This window comes from Eulemur rufifrons, chromosome 29 (genome assembly GCF_041146395.1).
Source record: "Eulemur rufifrons isolate Redbay chromosome 29, OSU_ERuf_1, whole genome shotgun sequence".
Taxonomy (NCBI): Eukaryota; Metazoa; Chordata; class Mammalia; order Primates; family Lemuridae; genus Eulemur; species Eulemur rufifrons.
In genome coordinates, this window is record NC_091011.1 from 98596404 (window position 1) to 98622593 (window position 26190).

Genomic DNA, 26190 nt, shown 5'->3' on the forward strand with positions numbered 1-26190 from the left:
TGCTTTCTGTATGCACAAGACATTTTGGCATGGTGAACAAAGCCGACTTACTAGCTCTAAGCCACTGGTTTCTCTAGAGCACTTAGGTGTCATTAGAGACCTGGTCGGTTAAGCTGCCAGGGAGCTGGTTGGATGACTCGCGTCCGTACACTGGAAGTCCTTCTGAGAGAGCAAACTTCACGGTCCACTCGTTTGTCCACCTTAGTGGACAGGAGGGAAGCGGGAGAATCACAGGCAGGAAGCAGTTACGTAGCTGAGCTGGGCGGAGGATTCCGTGACTTGACGCTGCCTCCATCTCACGTGGGCCCTCGTGGCCCTGGAGGCTGGTGTGAAGTGTTAAGGCTTGTGAAGGAGAAACGTTTCTAGTGACCGGGTGACTGAACACATGCATAGTGAATTTGTGAGTCTGGCACTAAGGTTGTACATCCAGGAAACACCAATTCAACAGGATTTTAGATAATGATAGGTCACTGGCTCTTAAGAAAGATGAGGATATGTGTTATATATCCTTAAATTTTTAAATTTTTTAGTATAGAAAATCTCAAGCATATACAACACTAGAGAGAATTGACAGAGCTTTTTAAGATAAAGACTTTGAAGAATTATTCACTTGGAATAGGTCATCCCTGCCTGGATGGGATCCCTGCTCATGCCCTGGGTTCAGGACCTCGTGGAGGAGTTTGAAGAAGCACAGACCCCCAGCCTGAGTTTCCGTGTGGACCGTGGTCCTGCGGGTGGTCTGCCTTCTCACAGAGCTGCCATTTTCATCTGGGGGCGCATCCGCTGTGAGATAGGAACGGCTCCCAGTCAGATCAGCACAAGCCAGGCAGTAATTAGGGCCATTATAGGGTTACAGAACGTTGGGGGCATCCCCTCTGGTTCAGTCACCCACAGCCCTGGCAGGATGACACAGATGATCACATTGTCCTTTACTTGGCTCAAATGGCACGTTACGTTAATTAATATGGGTTGTTAAACCAGCCTTGCGTTTCTGGGATGAATCTTACTTAGTTGTGATATGTGATCCTTTTCTGTGTTGCAGGATTTAGATTGCTACTATTTTAATGATTTGTTTTCATGTATGTTTATGAGGGATATTTTTTGTAGTTGTCTTGCCTTACGATGTTTTTGGCTCTTGTATTAGGGTAATACCAGGCTCAAAGAACTGGTGGGAAAGTTGCTTCTTCCTCTTCTGTGTCATGAAAGAGATCGTTTTAGCTTGATAGTCTTTCTTCCTTAAAAAAATTCAGTGGTGCAGCTATTTGGGCCTGTGTTTTTGTGATAGATTTTTAATTATTAATTCAATGTCTTTCCTTCTAAGAGGTCTATTCAGATTTTCTCTTTTTTGTGTGTTACTTTGGTACCTGTCTCTTTTACTGATGTCTGTTTCGTCTAAGTTGTCTAATGTGTTACTATAAATGTGTTTGTAACAACTTTTTAGTTCCTGCAGGGTCCGTTGTGATGATCCCACTTTGTTTCCTGCTTTGGCTAATTTGTCTTCTCTCCTTTTTTTTGGTCATTGTACTGGGAGTATCGATTTTGTTGATCTCAAAAAATCCAACGTTTGGTTTCACTAATTTTCTATTTTTTATTTACTGTGTCATTGCCTTTCGCTGTGATCTTTACCGTTTTCTTCCTTGTACTTTGGGTTTAATTTCCTTTCTTTGAGAGAGGGGGACTAGCTTGAGGTAAAGAAGGTAAAGAGCCTCATCAAATGATTGATTTTTAGATCTTTTTCCTTTTTGATGTAACTGCTTTAGTTGCATCCCCTAAATTTTGATGTGTTGTATTTTTGTTTTCATTCAGTTTGGTTTTTGTTCAGTATTTTTATTCCTATTTTTATTTCTTAGCCTGCCTTCCTTAGCCCTGTTGCTGCACAGTTTCGTGGCCAGCAGTGATTGGGAAGAGATTGTGCTCAGGCTCCCGGGCCCTACCTGGCCACCCTTGGCCAGTGATTGGAGCTTCCCGCCAGCTTCCCAGGCAGCCGTGTGGGCGCAGCTCCTCCAGGCCTTCTGTGGCTCTTTCTGTTCCAGAATCTCCTCATTAGCTTTCTCAGATTTCTGGCTACTCTGCTGCTTGTTCCAACAGGACCACTCCAGAGGCTCACAGATCCTTCCCGCCAGGTCGGCTTCTCTCCTGCTGTGCTGCCGTGGGGTGGGGCTTCCTCCCCAGCCCTGTGCGGCTACGCTGCCATGTCTGCAGGGAGGAGCCCCCATCAAGAAGGCTGTGGACTACACTATTCTTACGTCTTGGGAATAAGTGCTTCTCCATTTGTTGCTGTACATTTGTTGATTTCCAGGGTCCTGAAATGGTTGTTTGGGGCAGTTACACTTGCTTTGGGGAGAGAAGATTTGCAGACCTTTTCATGCTGCCATAGCCAGAAGTCCTGACTGGGTGTGACATTTCATCTCTTCTTGTGTCCCTGTTACTTTGAGTAGTCAAGTCATAGCGAAAGTCTTGTTACACCCATCTTCCTCCAGTCCCTGTTCCTTCTCCTTGTGGAGCCCTTTGTTCCATTAAATGGTCTCTGAAAGATACGTTTGAGGAGTAAGAGCAGGACATGGCTGCGTGGGCTTCCTCTGAGCTAACGTGCCAGGTTACCCCTGGAGATACTGGCATAGTGGAGCCTCCTGGGTGAGGTGGTTTACTAAGCAGTGACTGATACTACATGTCCCTATTGGTGTTAAGAGAAGGCGTCATGCTAGTAAAAGCCTCATTCTTCCTTTTCAAGTTCTAGCACCCATTTCTATTAGGATTACATAATATAGCAGGACAGGATCTGATGTCCTTGCCATCCACCCTTTCTTTCCTGACCTCCTGCTACTCTTTTGGAAAGGCACTACTTCTTTTTTTTTTTTTTTTTTTTTTTTTTTTGAGACAGAGTCTCACTCTGTTGCCCAGGCTAGAGTGAGTGCCGTGGCGTTAGCCTAGCTCACAGCAACCTCAAACTCCTGAGCTCAAGCGATCCTCCTGTCTCAGCCTCCCGAGTAGCTGGGACTACAGGCATGCACCACCATGCCCGGCTAATTTTTTCTATATATATATTTTTAGCTGTCCATATAATTTCTTTCTATTTTTAGTAGAGATGGGGTCTCGCTCTTGCTCAGGCTGGTCTCGAACTCCTGAGCTCAAACGATCCGCCCACCTCGGCCTCCCAGAGTGCTAGGATTACAGGCGTGAGCCACCGCGCCCGGCCGGCACTACTTCTAATACCAAAAGTAGCCATGCACTCTGTGCAGAGGTATTTTGTCTTGCTGCCTGGTGGTAGGAGCAACATCAGCACAGCTCGAATGTGTACCTGCTTCCTAATTGATTAACAAGTTTTAAGGCCAGGGAATGAGAGAACTTTAGTAAAACACAAAAGGTGAGATTCCTGATACGTCTAAAGTTCTTAACAGAGTAAATGCTCTCCTCTGACACGCACTTGCTCTGTGGGTGCTAATGGCACCGGTAGCTCTCAGCAGAAGGAAAGGAGTTTCTGGCCAGTGGTTCTGGGATGCTCCTCTTACAGACTTCATGAACACGGTATTGAAAACTACAGAATATGTGGGGACAGGTGGGGAGGGGAAGGCACTGCGACGTACCCCACGATACGCAGCCGTGACCGGCCGGAGCTGGGCTGATTGCCACGTAGGTTAGGTTTGAATAGAAGTTAAGTTTTAAACTGTTACTTAAGCAGACTGTCAGATTTTAATAAGAAGGCTCTTGAAAATGAATAATGTATGTTGTAAATGCAAAATGCATGTTGAATATGAAGTATTTTTAAAGTTAAACAGTATTTCACTGAATTAAATAGCAGTTATTTTAATCGCAGACCTCTTAAATGAATACAGTAATTAAAAGAGATCTTACTGTTTTAAATTTCAAAAATACTGTTAAAACTTTACCACTGTCCAATGAGAAATGTCCTTACCGGCTCTAGAGAGATGCCAAGTTTGTGTTTACACTGCTTGCGACGGCTTTGCTTCCCGGGTGAATGGTAACTGCGGGGCTCCCCGATGCTGGGGGAATATGTGGCGGAGCAGACACTGAACCCCACTCTGCCTTCTTGGTTTCAGCAGGGAGGAGAGAGCGATGGCTTTTTTCACCTTGAAGGCCAGCCCCAGCGGCTTCCTCAGCCTCCAGAAGTGGGACCACAGCCTGCCCGCAAGGTGACGCTGACCCGCGGGGGCCTCCAGCAGCCCCCACACCTACCACCGGGACCCCACACACACTCGGCTGTCCCTCCAGGGATCAAAAGCATCCAAGGAATCCACCCAGCGAAGAAGGTACTGCTCGTGACCTGGCCCATGGCACGGGGCCGTGGTTCCAGTGCAGGGGGTGGCCCGGTAGTTAGGAAGAGTCGATGACCGAAGGCAGTTTGCCCGATGGGTGGTGCCTGGCACGTGGTAGTACTCAGGTTAGCAAGTGAGCCATCATTTCCTTTGTTCTGGCCTTGAAAACACAGGAGCATTCTCACCAAACCCTGTTCCCCTCCTGGCTGACTTAACGGCACAACTCCAGTTGTAAATCACCCACAAAGGAGGGGCTGGTTCCCTGCAGCTCTGAACTGTTCGCTCAGCAGCATCCATGCCCTGGAGACAGCCAGGCGGGTGCATGTCTGTGTGTGCGTGTGTACGCGTGGAACCCCAGCACAAGCGTGCTCTCCTTTCTCTACTGGCTGGTTCACTGGAGACTGAACTGTGGAGTCAGATGTGTGTTCATTGATTTCATAGTCACAAGCCCAGTTAAGAGAGAGGAAACCGAGGCCTTTGGAGGTGAAGTACCCAGCCCGACAAAGTGGCAGGGCCACAGTTCCTTTAATCCTTTCCTTGACCTGTGGATTGGAAGGTGTTTCTCTGAGCTCAGTCTGCCAGAAGGGCAGCACCACACCCCTTCTCTGGGAGCCACTGCTCTCCTGTTGTGCTCTAGAGCACCGCCTTGCCGCGTGCTTAGCTAGAGTGCCCCTTCCCTCAGCTTCCAGCAAGAAGCATCTTCCTAGGCTCCCAAAGTTGTTAGAGCTCTGCTGAAGGGATAAGAATGGCCTGGCAGTGAAGTCTCTTGATGCAGAAGCCAGCACTGCTCATGTGATGGAACCGCGGTGCGGGGGAGGGGGAGGCAGCACCCCCGCTCTGTGCTTCCTCCAGGAGGACTGGAAGCCCACTAGTTCATCCCCCTGCTCATCTTCCACTCAGTGGTCGTGTTAATGTTAAGACCATTCTGCTGGGTGTGGTGGCTCTCGTCTGTAATCCTTGCACTTTGGGAGGACGAGGTGGGAGGATCACTTGAGATCAGGAGTTCAAGACCAGCCTGAGCAAGAGCAAGACCCCGTCTTTACCAAAAATAGAAAAATTAGCCAGGTGTGATGGTGCGAACCTGTAGTCCCAGCTACTCGGGAGGCTGAGGCACGAGGACTGCTGGAGCCCAGGAGTTTGAGGTTGCTGTGAGCTAGGCTGACACCACTGCACTCTAGCCCAGGTGACCAGAGTCAGACTCCATCTCTGAATTTAAAAAAAGACTATTTGGAGTCTCTCTGAAGTATTTAAATTTCTTTGTATATATTATCTCATTAACACCTTATGATAGGGGAACAGACATAATTACTCCATTTTGTAGCAGGAGACAAATGTATAGACAATGTGATCGTGAAGTGATATCTCCAGTGATAAGTGATGCGGTCTTTAAAGATTGTTCCAGTATGAATTTTCTTTATTGAGGTGTTAGCCCTGAATATACAATGAGAAAGACCTTAGAAAGCACACACCCCATACAGGCACATACATACAGTACGTGAATTTCTTTCTTTTAAACCTCTTTTACTCTCCTATAAATGAGGATATTGATATCTCCTATGTTATTTGAGCGATTGTGAGGATTTTATGAGAAGAAGCCTATAAAGAAAAACCCTGATGCCTGGCATATAAGTAAGGTTTGGTAAAGGATTTTGTTGTTAACATCATAACTTACTACAGCTAGCACAGAAGAATAGTTATTTACTGTTGGTTGCCAGCCAGTGTAACTTGCAACTTTTGATGTATGTTTGTGTTGAAGTCTCTCTTTGCACTGTTTAAAAACTCAGTTGACAGGAGTGGTTTGTTACCTCCTGCAGAGTGTTAAGAGACACTGAGGTTTTCTCGGTCTCCCTCTGTGCTGGTGTGACACCCACGTCCTGAGCCTCAGTTCTGGTCCCGCCTCTCTTTCTCTCTGCCTTTTCCTGTGAGGGACTGGGAGGCCATTTTTGTCCCTTTCTACCCAACTCTGGGACAGAACGAGGGTAGGACATCTGGAAAACCTAGAGCTGTTCGCTGCTATTTGGCCTTCTATATTTTGCTGTTACTCTAAGCTGGAGAAGTTGGGCAGAAGTGGTCTCTCTTTTCCTAATTAGGAGAAAATGCTAGAAATTTCAACTGTCTCCTCTTTAAAGCCTCTTTAAAGAGCAGGGATTTTGAACCCTGGACACCTTTAAAATGATAATGTTGGGACCCACCTTAGACCAGCAAAGTTGTGATTGGGGTTGGGGGCACACTCAGTCATTGCTGTGTTTTCTGTTTGTTTTTAAAAGCTCTGCAGATGATGCCAGTGTGCATTTAGGGGTGAAAGTGCTGTTGCGGAATGTGCCTTTGAGGGTTTGGATAGCAAATGTGGATCTTCCGAAGGCGAGTCGGGTCCGTGACGCTGCGGCTTGTGACCACAGGCAGCTGCAGCACAAGCAGGTCCTGCTGAGACTGGCCTGAAACACGATGGGGGAGATTTGGGCTCTGGGTTGAATCCTTAGCCGTGTTACTCGCAGAGGGTTTCTGAGTCCCCATGGTGCTTCATCTGCACAAGGACACTGTCACCCGGGGTGCCTGTGGAGCACGACTGCGTGGCAGGCACCCAGAGAGATTCGGGCTTTGTCCGTTCCCTCCTGTTCCTCCACCTAGACTCACTGGATATTTTTGTCTCACTTGAATATTAGACCATTCTCTGATAGTGGATAGAAAACTACAGAAAACTCTGTAGCTCACGGTATGTTTAATGCATTCTGAGTTATTTGCTAACTTTTGTATCTTAGTAGCTGTGGTGAAACCCAGGTTCAGAACGGATGCCTGTCCTTTGTCGTTGCCAGGCCATCATGCACGGGCGGGGCCGAGGGCTGGCAGGGCCCATGGGCCGGGGGCGCCTGGTGCCCAACAAGCAGAACCTGCGGGTGGTGGAGTGCCAGCCGCAGCCCTGCGTGGTGTCTGTGGAGGGGCTGTCCTCGTCAACCACCGACGCCCAGCTGAAGAGCCTGCTGATGTCTGTGGGACCCATTCAGGTAGGTCACCTGGGAGTGTGACATCTGTGCCAACGTTTGTCACATCTGAGACAAAATCATTTCTTGATATAAAATGCAGCATCCATTGTGTTGGTTACTTTGTATTAAACTGCTTGGGAAGAAAGATAAACATCTGTTGTGTGTACTCGACATCAGAACTTTTGCCTCAAAGTTTGGTTATTTTGAAATTTTCAGATTCTTAGAAATTTTAGGAAATATTCTAACTGAACAAATTATGCTTTCAGGTCCTCAAATGATCATAAGGTTCACACATGCACACATACAAGTAAATTTTTTGTTCCCTCAAATCACTTGTTTTATTAGTAGTAATTATTTAAGTTTTAAAGTATTTAGCCTTCTTGTCTTTAACTTTCAGAAACAGCCTAACTTGTTAACAGCTCTGGAACTTGGTTTAGATTTCTACAGATATGACAGTCACTTGGGCTGTATGTTCATCTCTTAATTTTAAAGCTGGCTAAATCTAATGCTTAAGAAGTCCCTGCAGAGCTGACTGCAGACGAAATGCGTGAAAATTCAGGACCTGAACACAATTCCAGGGCTGTTGGAAACCCTGGTCTCAGCAGGTCCCGCGCCCCGTAGGGGACCCGGCAGTGAAGCCGGCCTGGTGTCCAGCCCCATTTCTGGCCTTTCCCGCTGGTCTCGCCCGCAGCGCCTGTCGCTGCCACCGTCATGCATCCCGCCCCCCACAGCAGCATCTGGGTCTGAGGGCAGAGCACTTCAGAAAGGCGACTGATGGCAGCTTTAGGACACCCAGAGTCAATTAGTTTTCTGAGTAGTACAAAGTACTTTCTTTTAAGAATATCTTAACGGCCTCTTGCTTCATGGGTAAAAATTTGGAAACATTGTGAGACTAGGTAGGTACAAGAAATTAATTTATGATATGTTTTAGATCTCCATCCACTACTGAGAGTTCCTAAGGAATGAGGAGTAGTTCCTAAAAAGTGAAAGTCTTTCCCAAACTGCCTCTTACTCTGGTTTAATTAATGCCACCTTTATTGGATTCCTAGAGAGATGGGTTTAGTTTTTATTTGTGTGTAGTAATGAAAAGTTAACCCCAAACCTTAGCTTCTTTCTTTTGTTGGAGACAGGGTCTTGCTCTGTTGCCCAGGCTGGAGTGCAGTGGTGTGATCATAGCTCACTGCAACCTCAAACCCCTGAGCTCAAGCAATCCTCCTACCTCAGCCTCCTGAGTAGCTGGGACTACAGGCACACACTACATCACCCAGCTAATTTTTGTATTTTTGGTAGAGATGAAGTCTTGCTATGTTGCCCAGGCTGGTCTCAAACTCCTGGCCTCAACTGATCCTCCCTTCTTGGCCTCCCAAAGTTCTAGGATTACAGGCGTGAGCCACCTTGCCCAGCTGGCTTCTATTTTTAATAGAGTAGGCTTCCCAGTGGTGTAGTTAGGAATACATTCTCAGTTATCAGAGGCATGAGGCTTATGTTCAAGGATAGGTTATTTTTAAACAGTTGATCATAAATATGGATTAATTTGCGGGAACAGAATTGAACTAGAGAATTTTACCTGTATTAAAATGTGGTTTTAATGCATGTAAATATCTGAAACGCAAAACAAATGGTGATTGAGAATTCTGGGTCAAATAGCAGTTTAGCAGTGAGTCCAGATTTTTAAGTCAGAGCCTAGTCTAATTACGTCTGGACCACAGAACAACGTACTTGGCCAGGGGGTGGGGCGGGGGGGGCTCACGTTTTAGTGCGGTTTCCTGATGGTCCTCTTGTCTGCCGGACACTCTGCACTGCCCCTGGGTGGAGGTGACAGCATTGTCATTTCCCTGTGTGACCTGCTGATTTGACAGACTTGTTTCATCATGTGCAGTCTTGGTCACTTTCTTGAATATTCTTGAGTATGTTGCAGTTATCGAGATCCACGTCTGAACAGCAAGTGCTGTTTGCCTGGATCAGCACTGAGTGCGGCTCTGTGGCTCCATTGTGAAAGTGAGCTTGGAGCCATCACGACACCCCTGGCCTCTGTCTTGTCTGTCTTAGAAACTGAATTTTGGATTTTGTGCTGTGGGGTTGTAGATCTGAAAATAGTGGCCTTTTTTCTTCCATTTGCTGCTTTTTTCTGTTTGAAAAGAATTAGAAATTATTTTGTTGTAAGTAAAGTTTGATTGGGGCCATTTAAAATCCCAGCAAAAACAACGTTGGAATTGATTGATGGCTGGTTTTAGTTAGAAGGATATGTAAAGGAGAACAAAGTCTTCTCCATGCAGAGGGCCATCACAGGCAGGTCTGGTGAGCTGCCCTGCAGGCCCCCGAGGAGGGGACAGCCGTGCCCCGCAGGCCCTCCCACCGTGGGACTAAGCAGAGCCCTGTCCTTTCTGGCCAGCCTCAGGCCACTGGGAAGGTTTGAGTGGACATTCAGAGATTTTTAAACACTGCATTCACAAGTGCTAGGTTTATTAATTACAACAAAACAAAAAACTGATAGAACAAGCTTCGGCCACCATTAGATAGCTGAGGAAATCATACTTACAAGCATAAATGTTAAAGAGCCTTTCATAACAAGACTTCATTATGCTTTAAATTTATGCTTCAGAGTCAGTGCTAAGTGACCCAAGGTTTCAGCGCCACCTTCCTGGTTTGAGGAAGAAAAATGTCTTTCTGTGTGTTTTGGGATAAATGATTTTTTATCCCAAATGTTTTGGAATGAAATGTCATGTCTCTGTCTGCTTTGGGATATGGCGCCACCTAGTGCTCACTGTGGTAACACACATGGTGGTGTCTGGACCGGGGGGACCCGTATTGCTTTGGGCCTTTTAATGATAGAAAATTCTAGTAACTACAGGTTAACTATACTTTTCAAACCCATTGAATCTGAGAACTTTTTTACGTATAGCAGTGATAGAGTAGCCAGTTTTCCTATCGGATTAGTATTTTACTCTCTTAAACACTAATCATAAACCTCTCTAGAAAATTCATTTCAAAGGCATTTATCTATAGGCTCATTTACAGAGTAAGGAAGAATGACAAGATTTTGTAGAAATGTCATAACTAGGATGGAAATGGTGTAAGTATAGTAGTGTGGTTCAGAATTTCAGAGGAGAAAGGTGCAGTCAGAGTGAGAACCACGTGATGTTCCTTCACATTAATATGAAATGAGTCAGAAAGAAGGTTCCACCTGAAAGAGAGGGGGCTGTGGGGTGACGGGCAGGCCAGGCCTTGCTCCCAGGGAACGGGGGAGGCAGATTTCTGCCAGTCCAGCGCCTGCAGTGACCTGCTTACGTTCTCTCAGTAGTGACCTCTGGGGAGCAGCTGGGAACTTCTGCCCCATCCTCAAAGACGAACACCGAATTAACTGATAGATCAGGAATTAAGTTCCTTGTAACTTCGGAAGCCCCTTTACTTAATTGTGTTTATTTCCTTATTGCTGGGTTTTGCCTAAGATTGTGTTAGGAAGAAAAAAGATTTGTGTCCTATAATAAATGAAACTCCATGGTGTAAAAACAAACAAAAGACATAGTTTCCTCCCAAAAGCATAAAGTTTGCAAACCTTCAGTGAGTAAATGTACGTATTTCTCTGTTTTGATTCTTTTTTTTTTTTTTTTTTTTTTTTTTTGAGACAGAGTCTCACTCTGTTGCCCAGGCTAGAATGAGTGCCGTGGGTCAGCCTCGCTCACAGCAACCTCAAACTCCTGAGCTCAAGCGATCCTCCTGTCTCAGCCTCCCGAGTAGCTGGGACTACAGGCATGCACCACCATGCCCGGCTAATTTTTTCTATATATATATATATTTTTAGCTGTCCATATCATTTCTTTCTATTTTTTTAGTAGAGATGGGGTCTCGCTCTTGCTTAGGCTGGTCTCGAACTCCTGAGCTCAAACGATCCGCCCACCTCGGCCTCCCAGAGTGCTAGGATTACAGGCGTGAGCCACCGCGCCCGGCCTGTTTTGATTCTTAATAACATGAAAAGGCCAGCACTGGGCGTGAGCAGCAGTGGTAACAATCGATGGCATTTGGACCCTGCCTGCACATGCCGGCCACGGCTCCATTCACTGCCTGCTTAGCTTATTTATTGCTTCCAGCAGTCCCCTGAGACTCAGGGGGGATAATTAGCCATGGTCAGCTTGTTTTGGGCTCTGTGTTGGCCCTTCAGAATGTAGCTGGCTGTGGGAGCAGGTGGGCTTCGAGCTGTGACTTCAGTTCAGATTCTGACTTTGCCATTTGCTGGTGTGCAGCTGTTGGACGGAGTGCTGCCCCTTGAGAGCCTCGGTTAAAGTTGGGATAACGGCCACGCTCCCCACTGGAGGGATTAAATGAGAGAACAGGTGTGCCAGCCACGAGCACGGCCCCCACACAGCGCAGACACTCGGTGAACGTTAGCTCCCTCCTCCCCGTGAGTCGAGTTCTGATATCCAACCTAAGATCTCTGGGCCGAGCTCTCTGATAGGTCGCTTGTGCTCCACGGACCCCTCCCCAGAGTGCTGTTTCCATGAAGTCCCCCAGAAGACCCTGATTATGGGGGGATTCTTGGGGCAGCAAGACACTGGCACTCGGGCTTGTCTGAGCCCTGGCCACCCACCAGACATGCCCACATAAGGCAGGCCAGACTCTCCGCAGGTCTGGCAGTTGCAGATGATTTTATCACCCGATTCTAGCCTGTGAGGTGAGATTCACGTTTGATATACTGAGAATACAGTATTTTCTCCAGGGTATATACCTGGAAAATACTTACTGAATGAATAAATAGTCAGTTTAAAGAAAAGTGGTGCGTCTGTGGTTACAATAGTGTTCCACAAAACTTGTCCATGTATGTGAAATAATAGGCATAAAAATAGTTTTGAACCATCTAGGAAACTACAGGAAACAAGAGTCCAGACTGATTTCTGCACTTTCAGTCAAGGATCAGCCTCTCCCTTACTTTAGGCAGCGTGATTCTAAGCTGCAGGGGCGTGGGCCGGATCTCCTCTCCGCTCCTCTGACGGGCACAGAGTTCTAGAGCTGGCAGGAGCCTCCGCAGAGCAGCCCAGACCTGTTTCTTTTCTTTCTCTTTCTTTCTTTCTTTTTTTTTTTTTTTAAGAGACAGAGTCTCGCTATGTTGGCCAGGCTGCATTCGAACTCTTAGGCTCAAGCAATCCTCCTGCCTCAGCCTCCTGAGTAGCTGGAACTACAGGCACATGCCACCACACCAGGCTAATTTTTTAAATTTTTTAGTGGAAATGGAGTCTTGCTATGTTGCCCAGGCTGGTCTCACCACATAAATCTAGAAATGGGTTTTCCCAAAAGAAGAGCATGGTATTTTCAACGTGCAGATTCCGTCTGTGAATTGTAGAATGTTGATAATTGTGATGTATAAAATTAGTTTTTCTTGTCCATTCCTAACTGAGCAGTTTTTATATTACTAACAAGATAAGTTGAGATGAGATAAATACTTGTAGCCGGCGCGGTCAGATCTGCCGCAGTGTGGGCAGCAGCTAACGTGAAGCTGCGTCCCTTTGGGTGTCGCTGAAAGCCCTGCGAGCCCTTGAGGCCTGAGCGCGAGAGCCGAGTTACAGGGAGAGACAGGAGCACGAGAGGCCGGGCTGTGCCGGCGAGGAGTCCTCCGCTGTTGGGCTGATGGATGACACCTTCCTGACATCATCCTGCCCTCACCTGGTCACAGGAGAGGGCGGCATTTTCTCTGTGGAAGCTTCTCCATGGTTTCAGCAACTGAAAATCACCTGCAGGATGACGCATAGAATGGGCGCAAGCTGAAGACGAGTCTGGTGGGTTGGGAGGGACACAAGTCTCCGTCCAGGAATACGGCAGAATTTCAGAGGCCGGAAAAGCCATATTGCTGAGAATGTACCCAAGAGACCAAGTTTGGGGGCTTTACTTTTCCTGTTAACTTAATGATAAGTGAAATGGTCAAGAAAATTGTTTTGCATCCATTTTTTTATATCAGAAAGAAAGGAGGAAGTCTGGCATTTTACTAAACTTGTTTGAGTTGGCTGCTGTCGTGGCCCCTGAGGGCCTGCGTGCTGGGCAGCCTCGTGGTGCCCCCGGCCGTGGGCTGCCCCTGGGAGGTGGCCCTGTGCACAGCTCAGCAATGCGTCGTACTTGGAGAGGACACTGTTTAGTGATGCGTGAGCACTGCTACAGGAGCACTGAAAGACAAGTTCTTAGGAAGTGAGTATTTTTTTTAGAGCTCTGCTAGTCTTGTTTGCTGGTAGAAGTGCTATGGTTATTAAAATAGCAGTTATCTCATATGCTGTATAACTTTTTTGAACATTTTCTAAGTCGTTGATATTTTTAGCTGTGTGCTTCCAGTGTAGATTTTTGAAAAATACTTTAAATGGTGTAAGTACTTTTAAAGGACTACGTGTTACTATCAGTTACTTCCCTGGCTGTTGTAGTTCACTGAACAGAAACCCAGACTCAGCAGATAGTTCCCGGCCGCTGAAGGTGCCGTGCGGAGTGCAGCTCCTCAGGACAGGGTCAGCGTGGTGCCACGCAGCAGACCTGCCAGTGACAGTGACTCGTTGAAGAGTTGGGGCACCCGTGCTGTGCCCCAGATGCAGGAGCTAACTGAGAAGGACCCTGCTCTGGAGGTGGGGGCTGACTGAGTGCCACAGAGCATCACCTGGTAGATGGCCAGGCTGTCCTCCTGCCTGCCCCTCTCCCCCAAATCCCGGCTCTGAGGCCTGAGGAAGACAACACAGTCCCCTCACAGTGAGTTTGAGGAGTGGCTCTAAGTTGCCTTTTTCAGATGTGACTCTGTCAGTCTTTACTGGGTTCATCATTTCTTTCAGTTGATCTTCATGAACTCTTTTGCTTTTTGCTACAAAGCATGGCCTCTCGAATAGTTTTATGCGAAAGGGTGATGACTCCCTTGGAACTCGTAAAGATTTCATTAAGATACCACTTGGTAATCTCAAACTTTCTAAGTACCGAGTGTGACCATGTCGTGCCGATGGCAGCCCCAGGCACAGCCACCCCCACTGTGGCCCAGCCGGATGTCCGGGGATGGTGAACCCGGTGCCTGCTGTAGACCATGGGGTCGCCTCACCAGACAGCAGCAGCCTGTGAGGTGATGGGGATTGGGCTTCAAGAGGATCAGTGAGGGGCCACCGAGTGTCACTTTCTAGGAAGACATGGGAAGAAGAGGTGCCTCTACGCAAGGGCACCTGCCACCGACTCTCACAGAGAAGATTCGGGCAGCCACGATGGCAGGGTGACGCAAATCTTAGCACCAGGCTGGGGGGTGTCAGTGCTGTCATGGGAATGATTTATTAAAGCGCTGCTTTGGGGAACAAAAGCTGCCAGGGAGAGAGAAAGGAGAGTTAGTTTGAGTGATCTAAGTGTCAGCCTGGACTCACATTTTGTATTAAAGCTAATAATGTATGAATATACATAGTTTTTATTTTTACCATTTACAGTGAGATGTTAAAATGTTTCTCTGTTTTCTTCCTCTAGAGTTTACAGATGCTTCCCCAGCAGCGGAAAGCCATAGCTAAGTTCAAGGAACCAGCCCACGCGTTAGCGTTTCAGCAGAAATTCCACAGGTAGCCGGTGCGCTCTGTACTCACGGTGGTGTGGGCGCGGGAGGGGGCTCCGTCCTGTGCTGTCCCCTGTTGCCGTAGCAGGTGCTCCTGTCGCTGCAGAAGTGCAGCAGGACACAGAGCAAACCGCGAGCCGCCTCATCAGGCAGAGCGGCCTTTTTGCCGGGTGGAGGATTAGCCCTGGTTTTGAGCAGATGTCATCCATGAGGCGCCTGTTGGTGGAGGAGGCCTTCGTTGGTCAGGACCCCCGTTCTGCTCTAGTTTTCTGCCCCCTTGGTCAATCGATTGCTGATGTGCAGAGTTACCGTTGATTGTCTCCTTAAATTTTCACAGGCACATGATAGATTTATCCCACATAAACGTGGCCCTGATCGTGGAGTGACTTCTAGCAGGAGCCCTGACCTTGTGCTGTACACACACTGTGGGATTTCTTCGAGGAAGCTGCCAGCCGGCGCAGAGTCCCCAGGAGCTTAGGTCTCTCCGGGCTATTGCCTCGAGCGCCAGCCAGCCACAGGGTTGATTCAGAAGAGCTGAACTTGCACAGCCAGCTGGAGTTCGGTGTTAGGTTGATTGCTCCAGATCCTGTTGTCACCGCAAAGAACTCCAAGTTTTTCGTTTTCTTTTGTTTTCAAAGTGCTTACGATGCATGTAGACATTGTTCTTGGTGATCTGACTGTATGATCGATCACAGTGACTTAGATTCAGGAAAGAACATTAATGTCACAAATTCCAAGTATTTTTCACAGCAAAGAATATTTGATAATGGTTGCACTTATCTTCAGTGCAGGCTAGAAAAGAGTCTTCTCAACCAAGCTTAGCTTGAGTGGTCTCCTCAGAAAGCCCTCAAAAGGCTCTTGTAAAAACCTAGATTAAAATTTGGGTGATTATTGATCGACGTTTGCATATCCTGGAAAGCCAGGGTATGAGTGGGGTGGTTGGGCGTGGTGCCAATTGAATGGAGATTCTGCTTCTTGTCAATATTTCTAAAGCGCCAACTGTATGTTCCCAGTCCCGAGGTGAACTGCTCACTTTTTTACACTCTTCTCCAGTCAGGCGAGGGCGCTGGCAGGCCCCTGGCGTGGCACAGAGCAGGGTCTGCCGTGCCCTTGAGGTGGAGGAACAGCCTGAAAGTAGGACAGACCTGTCCAGCTTTTTCTCTCTTTTCAAATGCAGCCCAGGGTGGCGTGTTTGTCTCGCTGGCTCTGTGATGTGTGACATTCTTTGGGAACCTGGCTATCATTGCTTTGATTGCCCTTTTTTTTCCAAAGGCCACTTGAGCAGGGCCGCACTGTCCTTCATTGGACCTGAGATGAGGCGAGGCTGTGGGGCTGGCTGTCCGTGGCATGTGGCTTGGGGGCGGCTGTCTTCCAGGGACAGCATAGCCCAAGCTGAGATGTATCTGTGTCATCGTTGAAACCGCTTTTAGTAATTCTGGGTAGGTTCCCTGAGGTGAGACTTACGCTGCATAGAAACCTTAGTAGAATTTGTTCCGGGCAGACGCTGAAAAAAGTGCCTTATTGTCTTCTGCTCATGAAGTGTTTCGCTACTTTGGATATTCTAAAGTGGACCTGAACTATTTGAGCGAATAATACTGGGGCATACTCAGACTTTTTAGCTATGTTTTATACCTACAATTTCATGTCACATTTATTAATAGAATTAAGGGATCTGGAAGCCTGTTACCACTTACTGCCTCTGGAGCGCGTGCGGCCCTAGGGCTGTCGGCCTCGGAAGGAGGGGCCGGAGAGGAGTACACAGGCTTGTCTCCTCTTGTGTCCACAGTTGAAATTTTATATATTTATTCAAATTAAGTTACCAAAACAATATTAAGAACTGGAGAAGAATATTCCTGACCCTGTGAGACCTTGTGTAGCATTGATTCTAGACGGCGTTGTGTGCTCACGGGAAACGCGGGCAGCTGCAGGTGGGTGTTGGCGGCTGCCCTTCAGAAGCAGCGGCCCCAGGAGGCCACAGGCACCGCGGCTGTGCTGGTCGCCTGCAAGCTGTGCTGCCGGCCGCCTCTGCCCAGACAGCCCCGACCACCTTTGGAAGACGGGCTCGTAAGCCAGCCCTGCCTGGCGGTGCCGGGCGGGAGGGCGTCCACGTGACAGGTCCCTTGCCCCTCGGTGGGCTCCTCGGCCACCAGGAGCCACTGTGCTCACAGTTAGATACCGATGTGTTTATATATTTAAAAGGCATAGTTTATTTATCTCCCATCCACAGAGAGTTACGTCGAAATGAGTTTGTTAGCTCCTGGGCTGTAATTTTAAAGAGAGCTCCAAACCACTTAGTACCCAAGGGTAGTGGGAAGGCTTACCAACTTATTTTATCACCGAAAACTTCCTGATGCAATAAAATGAGTTTAACAAATTTTTACCACTTTCTGAAATAGTCTGAGTGTGCTGTGGTTTAAAAACCAACAATCTGCACGTAGTCTCTGAGAAGCAGGCACGAAGCACACGGCAGCCAGTGTTAGTGACGCCAACCCGGCCCGGGCACCGTTGCGCACAGCAGGCGCCATGGCTGCTTGGAAGGTCTGCGTTTGGTGCCGAGTGTGATGGGAACTGGGAAGGTGTGTGTCTGTAACTGTGCACACACACAAGCTCTCTCTGGGTAGAATGCTCCGGAAAGGCCATCAGCAGAGTCTCCCGGCCTGTCCTAAAGCACCAGATAGAACAGCCACACACAGTCCCGCCGCTCTTACTGCAAACGACCGTTGGAAATGGGCTCTTAGTTCCAGACCATCCCAGTAATAAAGAGTTAGTTTCCTTTAAGGAAGCTGCGGAAAAGGAAAGAAGCAGAATTAGAAAGTAATGTTATTTCCATTTTTCTTGCGCTTCTCGCTTTTCGCAGCGATGTCAGACCGCGTAAGCCGAACCCTCGTGGAAGATCTGCTGCAACCATTATCTTTGTTCTTTATTTATCATGCATTTGAAATGAGAGGCAGGAGCATTTAGCATACTGTGTAAATATGGACCTTTTAAAATCAGAATGTTACTGGGAATGCTTTCAACTCAGCAACATCTTAGCTATTTGTTAGTTCTTTTGTGTTGTCGTATCAAAATTCAATGGATACAGTTCCATAATTGTTGATGTGTTTGTGTGTATATTCGATTTTTATAAAGATGGTAGTAAGTCAATACATTTATCCTGATCTGTGTATTATTTGTTCACAAATTCAAGAAGCCTAACGGCAGTAAATACCAATATATCTCATAAGGTAAATCAATAGATAATTATGTGGAGCCAAGTTACTTTTCTCTTTCTTTTTGCGTTACCTTGTTTTGATTTTGTGATGTAATATAAGTTCACTTAGCCACGTGTCTGAACATAGCATTGCGTTGCCATCGGTCCGGCCCCATTGTTAAATCCTCATGCTGACACTCTTCTAAAGGGTAACTCTCATCTCTTCTTCCCAAGAGAAATTTTGAGGGGTTCCCCCCTCTCAGGGCATCCTATATAGGAGCCTGCACCCTGCCTCGCTGGAGGAGAGTTTGTGGGTTGGGAGTGGGAAGTGGTTTCATCGTAACTGTTTCTAATTTGGGTAGTTCCTAACATGATTTGTAAAGGTCCCGGACCAACAGTTGTTTAAGCTCGGTTCTGTAGCATTTCTGAATTGTGACAGAGCTTAGATCCTTCACCCAGCTTTTTTTTTTTCTGAAATAGCATTTTGATGAGTTCTGCAAACAGAAGGCTTTGTTACTGAAGGAGGTGGGAAGAGTTTAGTGTGAAGGGGAGGGAGGGAGGGACAGGCTCGGGAGAGGAGGGTCCTGTAGGATGGGGAGGCTGTCATCTCAATGTTAACAGGAAACTTCTAGCACACTGGCCATAAGGGGAGGTCATCGGTCACGTTGAGAGCTCGCAGGCCAGGGCGTTCGCAGGCAGCAGGGGAGTGTCCGCTGGATGAACCTCACGGCAGCAGGCCGGGGCCATCCTCCCGGGCGCCTGCTTGGCTCCTCTTACAGGACCCGGGCGCAGTGAGGTGGGGCAGGCGGAGAAACCCGAGGACCTGGAGCCTTCCTCCTAGGGTGGGTTTTAAGAGCCATCCATTTTTTGTTGTTTTGTTGTTTGGTTTTGTTTTTTTTTTTTGACTTTTGGTTTTTAATTTTGGTCTGTTTATTTTGTTTTTTATTTGTCATTTTAATGGGAAGGTAAGCTCAACAGGCTCATAGTCCGTGGACTGACTTGTTGAAGACAGGTTGTAGTCACATAATTGCACAAAACAAGGGGGTGTGTGTGTGGCAGCCGTAGTGTTGTTCCTGGACGTTGCAGAGTCCTGGAAATGCCACTTCTCTGTGGCTTTCCCTCCTTTGCCCTCTCGCTGGAGAGAGGGGCTGCCCAGGAGTCGAGAACCACGTCCCAGTGCAGGGTCTGCAGGGCCGGGGTCCCTGGGGGTGACTCCGGGTCCTGCTTTTCTGTTGTTCCTCCTGCCTCCTCCTCGGAGGACTCAGCTCCGGCTTCGCATACTCCCTGGTAGGCCCTTCTGCCCTCCCTGTATTAAGCTATAGCCCCCCATCCTTTTTTTGTCGTTTTTTTTTTTTCTTTTTTATTGTTTGTTTGTTTTTTCTTTTTGCTTATTTGGAGTGGGAGGGAAAAGGGTGGGAGAGAGAGAAAACTTGAAAGGGATTGTTGGGTCTTTAAAACATTGTAAGTGGTGTGTGGTGTGTTCTAAGACGGGTAACTCTTGGGGTGTTGCAGGATAGGAAGGGACTCAGAGGTCCCCCCAAAATGAAGGAAGCCACACTAAGTGTAGATGAATTAGGGGTAAAGTTTAGATACTTTACTGTATTTAACAAACATTTCTACTGACCTCAACTATTTTTAAAATTTGTGAATGAAGTGTTATTTGGGGCATTCTTAAATATGAACTCTCCCAAGGCATTTAGCCTTGACTTAATATTAAATCCTAAGGATTTTATGTAAGGTTTTTTTGCAACCTATTTAATTTTTATCATTCAAAATACCTAACTTCTTAGGTACATAAACCCATGGTTTTATGTCCTGGAACCAAAGCAGAACCACTGATTCATATTGGATCCCAGGTGTACTTGTGGCAGTGTGGTCGGAAGGGCCGTTTGTCCCACACGCTGTCACCTGTCTCTGCTAGAGGATGTTTTAGATACCTCAACTCTCTCTGTCATGTTTGGTAGGAAATCTTTAAATTTTGACGGGTGGATGAAACAGGTACTTTTAGTGAGACGTTTCTTGAGTACTTTTTCCTTTTACTTCTAACCGACTAAAATACACAGGTCTTCATGCTTGGTGTTTTGCTTGTTTTTAGTTCACTAATTTTAAAAGGTATGTAGAAAAATGTAGGGCCTTTAAAAGGAAAGAAATGTCATGTAGTTTTTTATTTTAGTATGTTCCACAGAGTGAATAAGCAGACAGGTACTGTTTTAAATGTATTCTGTGTTTAATAATTTAATATACTCTAGAAAGTAGACTCATGACATTCTCTTAGCATGATTTTCTTTTAAACTACTCTTCATTTTAAGGGCGCATGTAGAAGAAGCTGATTTTTAAAGGACTTTAGACCTTGTGCATTCTGCAGTATTTTCTTAGAATATATACAATTTTAAAGTAACATGCTCACACAACACACGTTTTGCTATCAACCCAGGAGCAAGTAATCACTCATTTTTATAATCCAGCTTTGCTTTTCACAGGTGTGGCATCCAGAAAGGTTTCCTCTGTGAGGATTTTAACTCTCAGGCTTTAATTCTGCTATTTAATTTTCAGGTATAACAACGACAAAGCACAAAATCTGTTTTTTCATTTTTGAGCTGGTTCTGTTTGTTGGACGTTTCTGTTCTCTTCTTGAGACCGTTCCTTCCGTGACGGGACCGCTTGGCCACGCCACGCCCTGGGCTCTCCCTCTCCTTGCTCTTCTGTTCTTTCCTGCCTCAAACGCACCCGCCGTCCGGACGCCGACCGCTCCCTCCCGTGCTGAGATCCCGCTGTCTCGCTCTCCGGCTCCCCGGCATTCCGCCTGCCCTCCCGCCCTGCCGCTGCCCTGGCTGCCGAGGGGCTGCCCCCTCCGCTCGGTGCCCAGTGCAGAGCCCCACCCTGGGCGGGGGGTGTCGTCAGTGCTTTCGGTCTGTGTTCACGACTGGATCGCCCCTAAACCTTTACTTTGACAGGTCTTGACTCTCGATTTATTCCTCCAGGTCTGGTGGGGAGAATAACATTTGATTCTGTTGCTTTGCAGTTTGGCCCTGTAGGAGTTGGCGATCCAAAGGTGCCAGCGTCCGCGGCGTGCGGTGGCCGTGCCATTAACCACCCCTTCTGTTTCTCACCCTCTACTTTGCAGGACCTCTTGTGCATGGGTTCAGTGTTAGTAGTAGCGCGCCGCTCATTCCGCTCGGAAGTGATGGCCGTCTGACCTTGTTACCGCTCTCGCCGCCTGTGGCCGCCCTAACCGTGATGCGCACGCGCTCTGGGTGCCGCATCCGGGTGCAGCTCTGGTGCGGGGTGTAGTCTGTGTTGACTGGGAGTGCTTGAAGGTTCAGAAATGGAGATGGCTGGATTGCATTCCCCTGGGTTTGATCTACTTCCTGTTTTCTGCCGAGTGCCCGACGTTTACGTTTGTGGAAATGACGCTGCCTTGTTTTACCCCGTTGTTCACTTTGCGTTCATGGCTGCGGTAACTTTTTCAGGAATGTATGTGAAGAATAGTAGTGACGTAGTTAAAAAGCAGATGTATTGTTGTGTGTATCATTTGTGTGACTTCATACCAAAAAATGTGTTTGAACTTTACTGTATGTAATTTCAAAGGTGTGTTAATAAAATCTTGCCGTTTCCACTCTGATTCTGTAGCTCTCGTTTTCTTGCCACTCGGATTGGTCCACACTCATCTTCCTCGGGAGCCCAAGACAGTGCTCCCGCCCTCCCCACGAGGACCCGGGGTGGTGGTTTCTGCAAGGAAGGGGGCTGTCCCCCAGCCCCTCGGATTCTCCCCTCCGGTGCGGCCTGTGGCTTTGACGCAGGTGTCTGATTGGTGGGCCCGTGAGAAGGTCGGGGGACCTCTCGTCTCCTCCACATTGCCTGCTTTGCATGACTCGGAACTGACCAGTGTCAAAGTATGCTCTGTTTTGTTTGGGATGGGGGAGTTATAGTCTCCTTTTACGTTTTTTACAATTATTCAGAAGAGATTTGTATTCTAACATGGTAATAAAAGACCGAAAATGGGGACACTCGGTGGGCTGCAGTGCTGTGCTTCCACCATCGCCCTGCAGGTTCTGTGTTCTGTGCGGGGCGTTTGACGAGTTGTGATCAGTCCTTACGCTACTCTGTGTCCATTTTTCATTTAATGTATCATAAGCATTTTTCACGATGCTGAAAGTTGCTTGGAATCCATGGTCTCTTTTTGAAAAAATATTTTTAAGTAAAGCAGCTCTGCTTCCAGGAAACGTTAGAGACATCCCAGGAGAAGTGAACCCAGATGTCGACACGCCCCTGCAGTGTGACGGGTGGGCTTCCCTTCCAGCCGGATCCTAGGGCTGGCATCTGTGTTTGGGACTCGGGGACAGTAGTTCAGGCCCCGGCACACGCCTCACCTGCAGCCCCACACTTCCTGCCTGCAGAAAGCACGCCTTCTGCTCAGTGACTGCCATCCCCTTTTGTCTCCTGAGTTTGATGGGAGGTGTGAGGCTCGCGTGACTGAGCCTCTGTCACCCCTGGTGGCAGAGCCTGTGGGCCAGTGGCTGTGATGCGGTTTGAGCAGACAGGGACGTGGCGGCACCCTTCCTGGGCATCCTCACGGTCCCGCCAGGCCCGAGTGCGGGTCTGACAGAGCCCCTGGAGGGATGTTGGGCAGAGCGCAGTCGTCACACACTTGCGTTCCCAGCCTGTGCTGATCCTCTAGGAATGGGCTGAGTGAGGTCGCGGCCACACGCTCCCCAGAGCCGGGAGTGAGCCGTCCAGGACCTGAGGCCTGTGGGCCCATTCTTGATGCGTTTCACCCCTGTAGGGTGATGCACGTTTTAACTCCAGTGACGCTGACACAAATGCGTGCCCGCCACAAGCAGGGTGGCCTGCCCAGGGCACAGTCATGGCGGCTGCCAGGAAGCCTCTTGGCTCCCAAAGCCACCTTCTGTCTCACAGAAAGCCGTGGTTACTTTAAAATCTATCCATATTTTATCACTCTGTTCTTCCCATTTGCAAGTATAAGAAAAAAGCCTCGGTGTGGACCCAAGTAAGGAAGAAAGAAGGCAAGAGAAGGGGCTGATTTGGGGGGAAATGGACACTGAGAAAGAAATGATGTATGACAAGGTGATGTGTGTGATTAATTTCTCACATCTGACTTAATGGAATTTTTAAACCTAAATCGTAATTTGAAAATGCCGTGTGATTAGAGCTAAAAACAACTTTCTTCCATTTTAATGCATATTTCAAGAATAAATCATTCTTTGTTTAAAGCCTGGACTTTGCCGTGAGTAAGGAGATCTTCACAGAAGATGGGCGAGCACACCTTGCTTGGGGTTTCGGGTAGAAATGAGGGTTCCTCGGACTTCGGGAGACGTGCATGGCGGGAGCTCCCGTGACGCAGCCGGGCACTTGCACACGGCTGTTCCGCCCGCGCTGCAGGGCTGGGTGCGCGTTTCTGCAGTGAGTGGCGTGGCGTTCGTGGCAGGCCCAGGTGTGTCCCTGCTGCAGACGTGGGTTTGCAGGTGGTGTGAGCGTAGCCTCGTCTCCCGCTGAGACGCCACAGTGGACTGGTGAGATCTCACCCTGTCCCATCGACAGGTCCTTCTCTTATTCAAAAGCACATTTCCATAATTTGAAAGGGATGATTTATGGTCAAGTCTGAAGGGAAAGTAAGTGACAGCCGGTTCTGTGGGGAAAGCAGTGCTGAGCACTGTGGCTGCAGGAAACGGGAGCAGGGAACCCTGCGCGCGCCGTGGGCGCAGCTCGCTGTGCCGGGCTTGAAAGAGGCCGTGGCTGCCGCGGCTGGGGCTGCGCGCTTGGCGGTCAGTGCCCTTGCTGACCTCTGGTGCTGCCTGCAGACTGCGGCAGGAAGACGGAGAGGTCGCTGGGCCTCGTCCTGCCGGAGTGAAGACATGTGTCCCGTTGGCTGCACGGGGCCAGGCTGGGGTTTAAACTCGGCAAGCTGGCCCCAGGCCCTGCCGTCCTCTCTGGACTCTTCGGGAGCGCGGAAGGGTGGGGGTCGAGTGACACTCTGCCAGTCCCCTGTGGCCTGGTGTCCACCCACCTTTGGGTAAGTTTGCACCTTGCCCGACCGCAGGAGCTGAGGGGTGAGATTTCAACAAGTGTCAGTCTGTGACCTGGGAAAATGGGACCCAGACGTGTCTTAAGTGACTGTCACACCCCCTGTCCCCACTCCCACATGTATATGTGTTTATATCGTAAAAGGAAGTGGGAGCTCGGCCCCTTCTCAGCCCACCTGTAGCTTTGTCTCCTCCCTCCGCAGTGCCGGGCACCGTGGGGAGCAGTCGTCCCGGGAGAGTCAGCCGTGCCCCTGGGCCTTAGGTGACGCAGCCACTATTGGCTGAGTTTATGGGGCCGCACCACGGCTGCGCTGTGTGGTGAGCACGCTGCCTGGGTGACATGTCATCCTCAGGAAGCCTCTGGGGCAGGAAGCCCATGGGTGTCCCCGAGCTGTGCAGAGGCTGTGCCAGCCTCGGGCCTGTGCCACCCACCGTGACCATCAGCGTGTGCTGCCTGTGGCATGTGGAGCCCAGAGAGCCGCCCTGGGGAAGCCCTGCGTGGTCGGAAGCCACACGGCAACGCTGGACGGGTAATGACCTCTCAAGCCTCCGGTTCCAGTCTGGGAAACGTGGGCCGAGTGTGGCTCCCGTCAGGGACGAGCGGCTGGGATCGGCTCCCAGCAGCCTCGGCAGGGACATGTGGGGGCTTGTCAGACCCCTGCACCGTGCCTCCCCTCGGGCCCTTTTCCAGTAAATTCATGACTGAGTGACAGTGCAGCTTGGGAGTCCCCCAGGAAGAGCACCCCGAGTCCGGGCCCACTGGCCTCCCGTCTGACAGCTCCCCCACACCCTTCCGACCGCCGGGGGCGCCGCCCTCACTGCCGGTGGCCTCTGAAGCTGAGACACGCGGCACGTGAAACCCACTCGCGAGCTTTTGACCCGGCTTCGGAAGTGAGCCTGGGTGTTTTCAGTCTTAGATCCTGGTAATGTCTTGCCCCTAAAATTTGACAATGCAGAGAATGTTTTCCTGCCACTAAGGGACAGCAACTCTGGTGTCCGAAAAGTGTGACCATGTCTCATTCTACTCTTAAAGTGCAGGAACAGCTTCTGGGATCACTCAGGGTGGAGGCCCCTGCCCCGACTCTCCTGCACCCCGCACGCCGGCCGGCACGCAGACTCCGCCACGTTCCGAGGGTGGCCCCGCTCTGAGACGGCGCCAGCACCGTCTGGGAGCACGAGAAGGACCATTCCAACGACGTGTTCTGAGGCGCCCTGAAATTCTCTTTGGATTAATCAAGTAAAAATACTTGTTTAGCAAAATTAATAAATTAAAATCCTGGTTCTTAGAAAAAAAATTTAAAAAGCTAATAAAGAGAAAAAGGAGAAAGTACAAATAAGAAATGTAAGGGGAGAATTAGTGATAGAAAGGACTTTTTTATTGTGGTAAAATATGCATAACATCAAATTTACAATCTTAACCATTTGAAGTGCACGGTTCTGTCTGTGATGCTACGTACACTCATGTTGCTGTGAGGACGAATTCTACGGGACATTTAGAGACCAGATACAACTGCTCCTACTCAAATTGTTTCAAAGCATTTAAAATGAAAGAAAAGTTCCACATCTTTCTTAGGAAGCAAATAAATCATTGGCATCTGAAGCTGAAAGAGAGAGCACAGGAAAAGGAAATTACCAACAAATAGTATTTTGAATATCAATGCAAAAATTCCTACGTAAAATATCAGTGAACCAAAGACTGCATTAAGAAACACAACATTGAGAAAATAAATCACCATGACCAAGTGAAATGTATCCCATAAGTGCCAGGGTGGTTCAGTATCAGGAAATCTATTAATATAATTCACAATGTTAGTGGGTGTAAGAAAAATTGTGTTATTATATCTGAAAAAATCCTTTGCCAAAATTCAACACCCATTCCTAACAAGAACTTTCAAGAATATAGGAATAGACGAGTCCTTCCTTAACATGATAAAATACATACACCCCGAATCCTACAGGTGAGACCCCGTGTCTCACTCGGAGACATCCTTGCTGAGGTCAGGAACAGGCCGGGGCACCCACTCCCTCTGGGGCTGTTTAACACGGAGCTGGAGAGATGAGCCGATGAAATTAGACAAGAGGAGACAACTACAGGCATAAGAATTTGAAAATAAATAGTAAAATTACTTTATTTGCAGATGATATGATAATATACCAGGAAAAA

At 48.3% G+C, this 26190-nt stretch overlaps 1 protein-coding gene across 3 annotated transcripts in view; it reads left to right on the forward strand.

Moving 5' to 3' along the window:
• RBM33 (RNA binding motif protein 33) overlaps positions 1–21592 on the forward strand; it is a 114759-nt gene extending 93167 nt beyond the window's left edge. For 2 of the 3 annotated variants that reach the window (XM_069462372.1, XM_069462373.1), the window contains exons 16-19: positions 4059–4268; positions 7088–7276; positions 14714–14802; positions 15133–21592. In XM_069462372.1, the coding sequence (XP_069318473.1) occupies positions 4059–4268; positions 7088–7276; positions 14714–14802; positions 15133–15181 (537 nt within the window). In that variant the 3' untranslated portion in view covers positions 15182–21592. The remainder of the gene's footprint in view (positions 1–4058; positions 4269–7087; positions 7277–14713; positions 14803–15132) is intronic. The other variant, XM_069462374.1, reaches the window with a different exon arrangement.
• The last annotated feature ends 4598 nt before the right edge of the window (positions 21593–26190 follow it).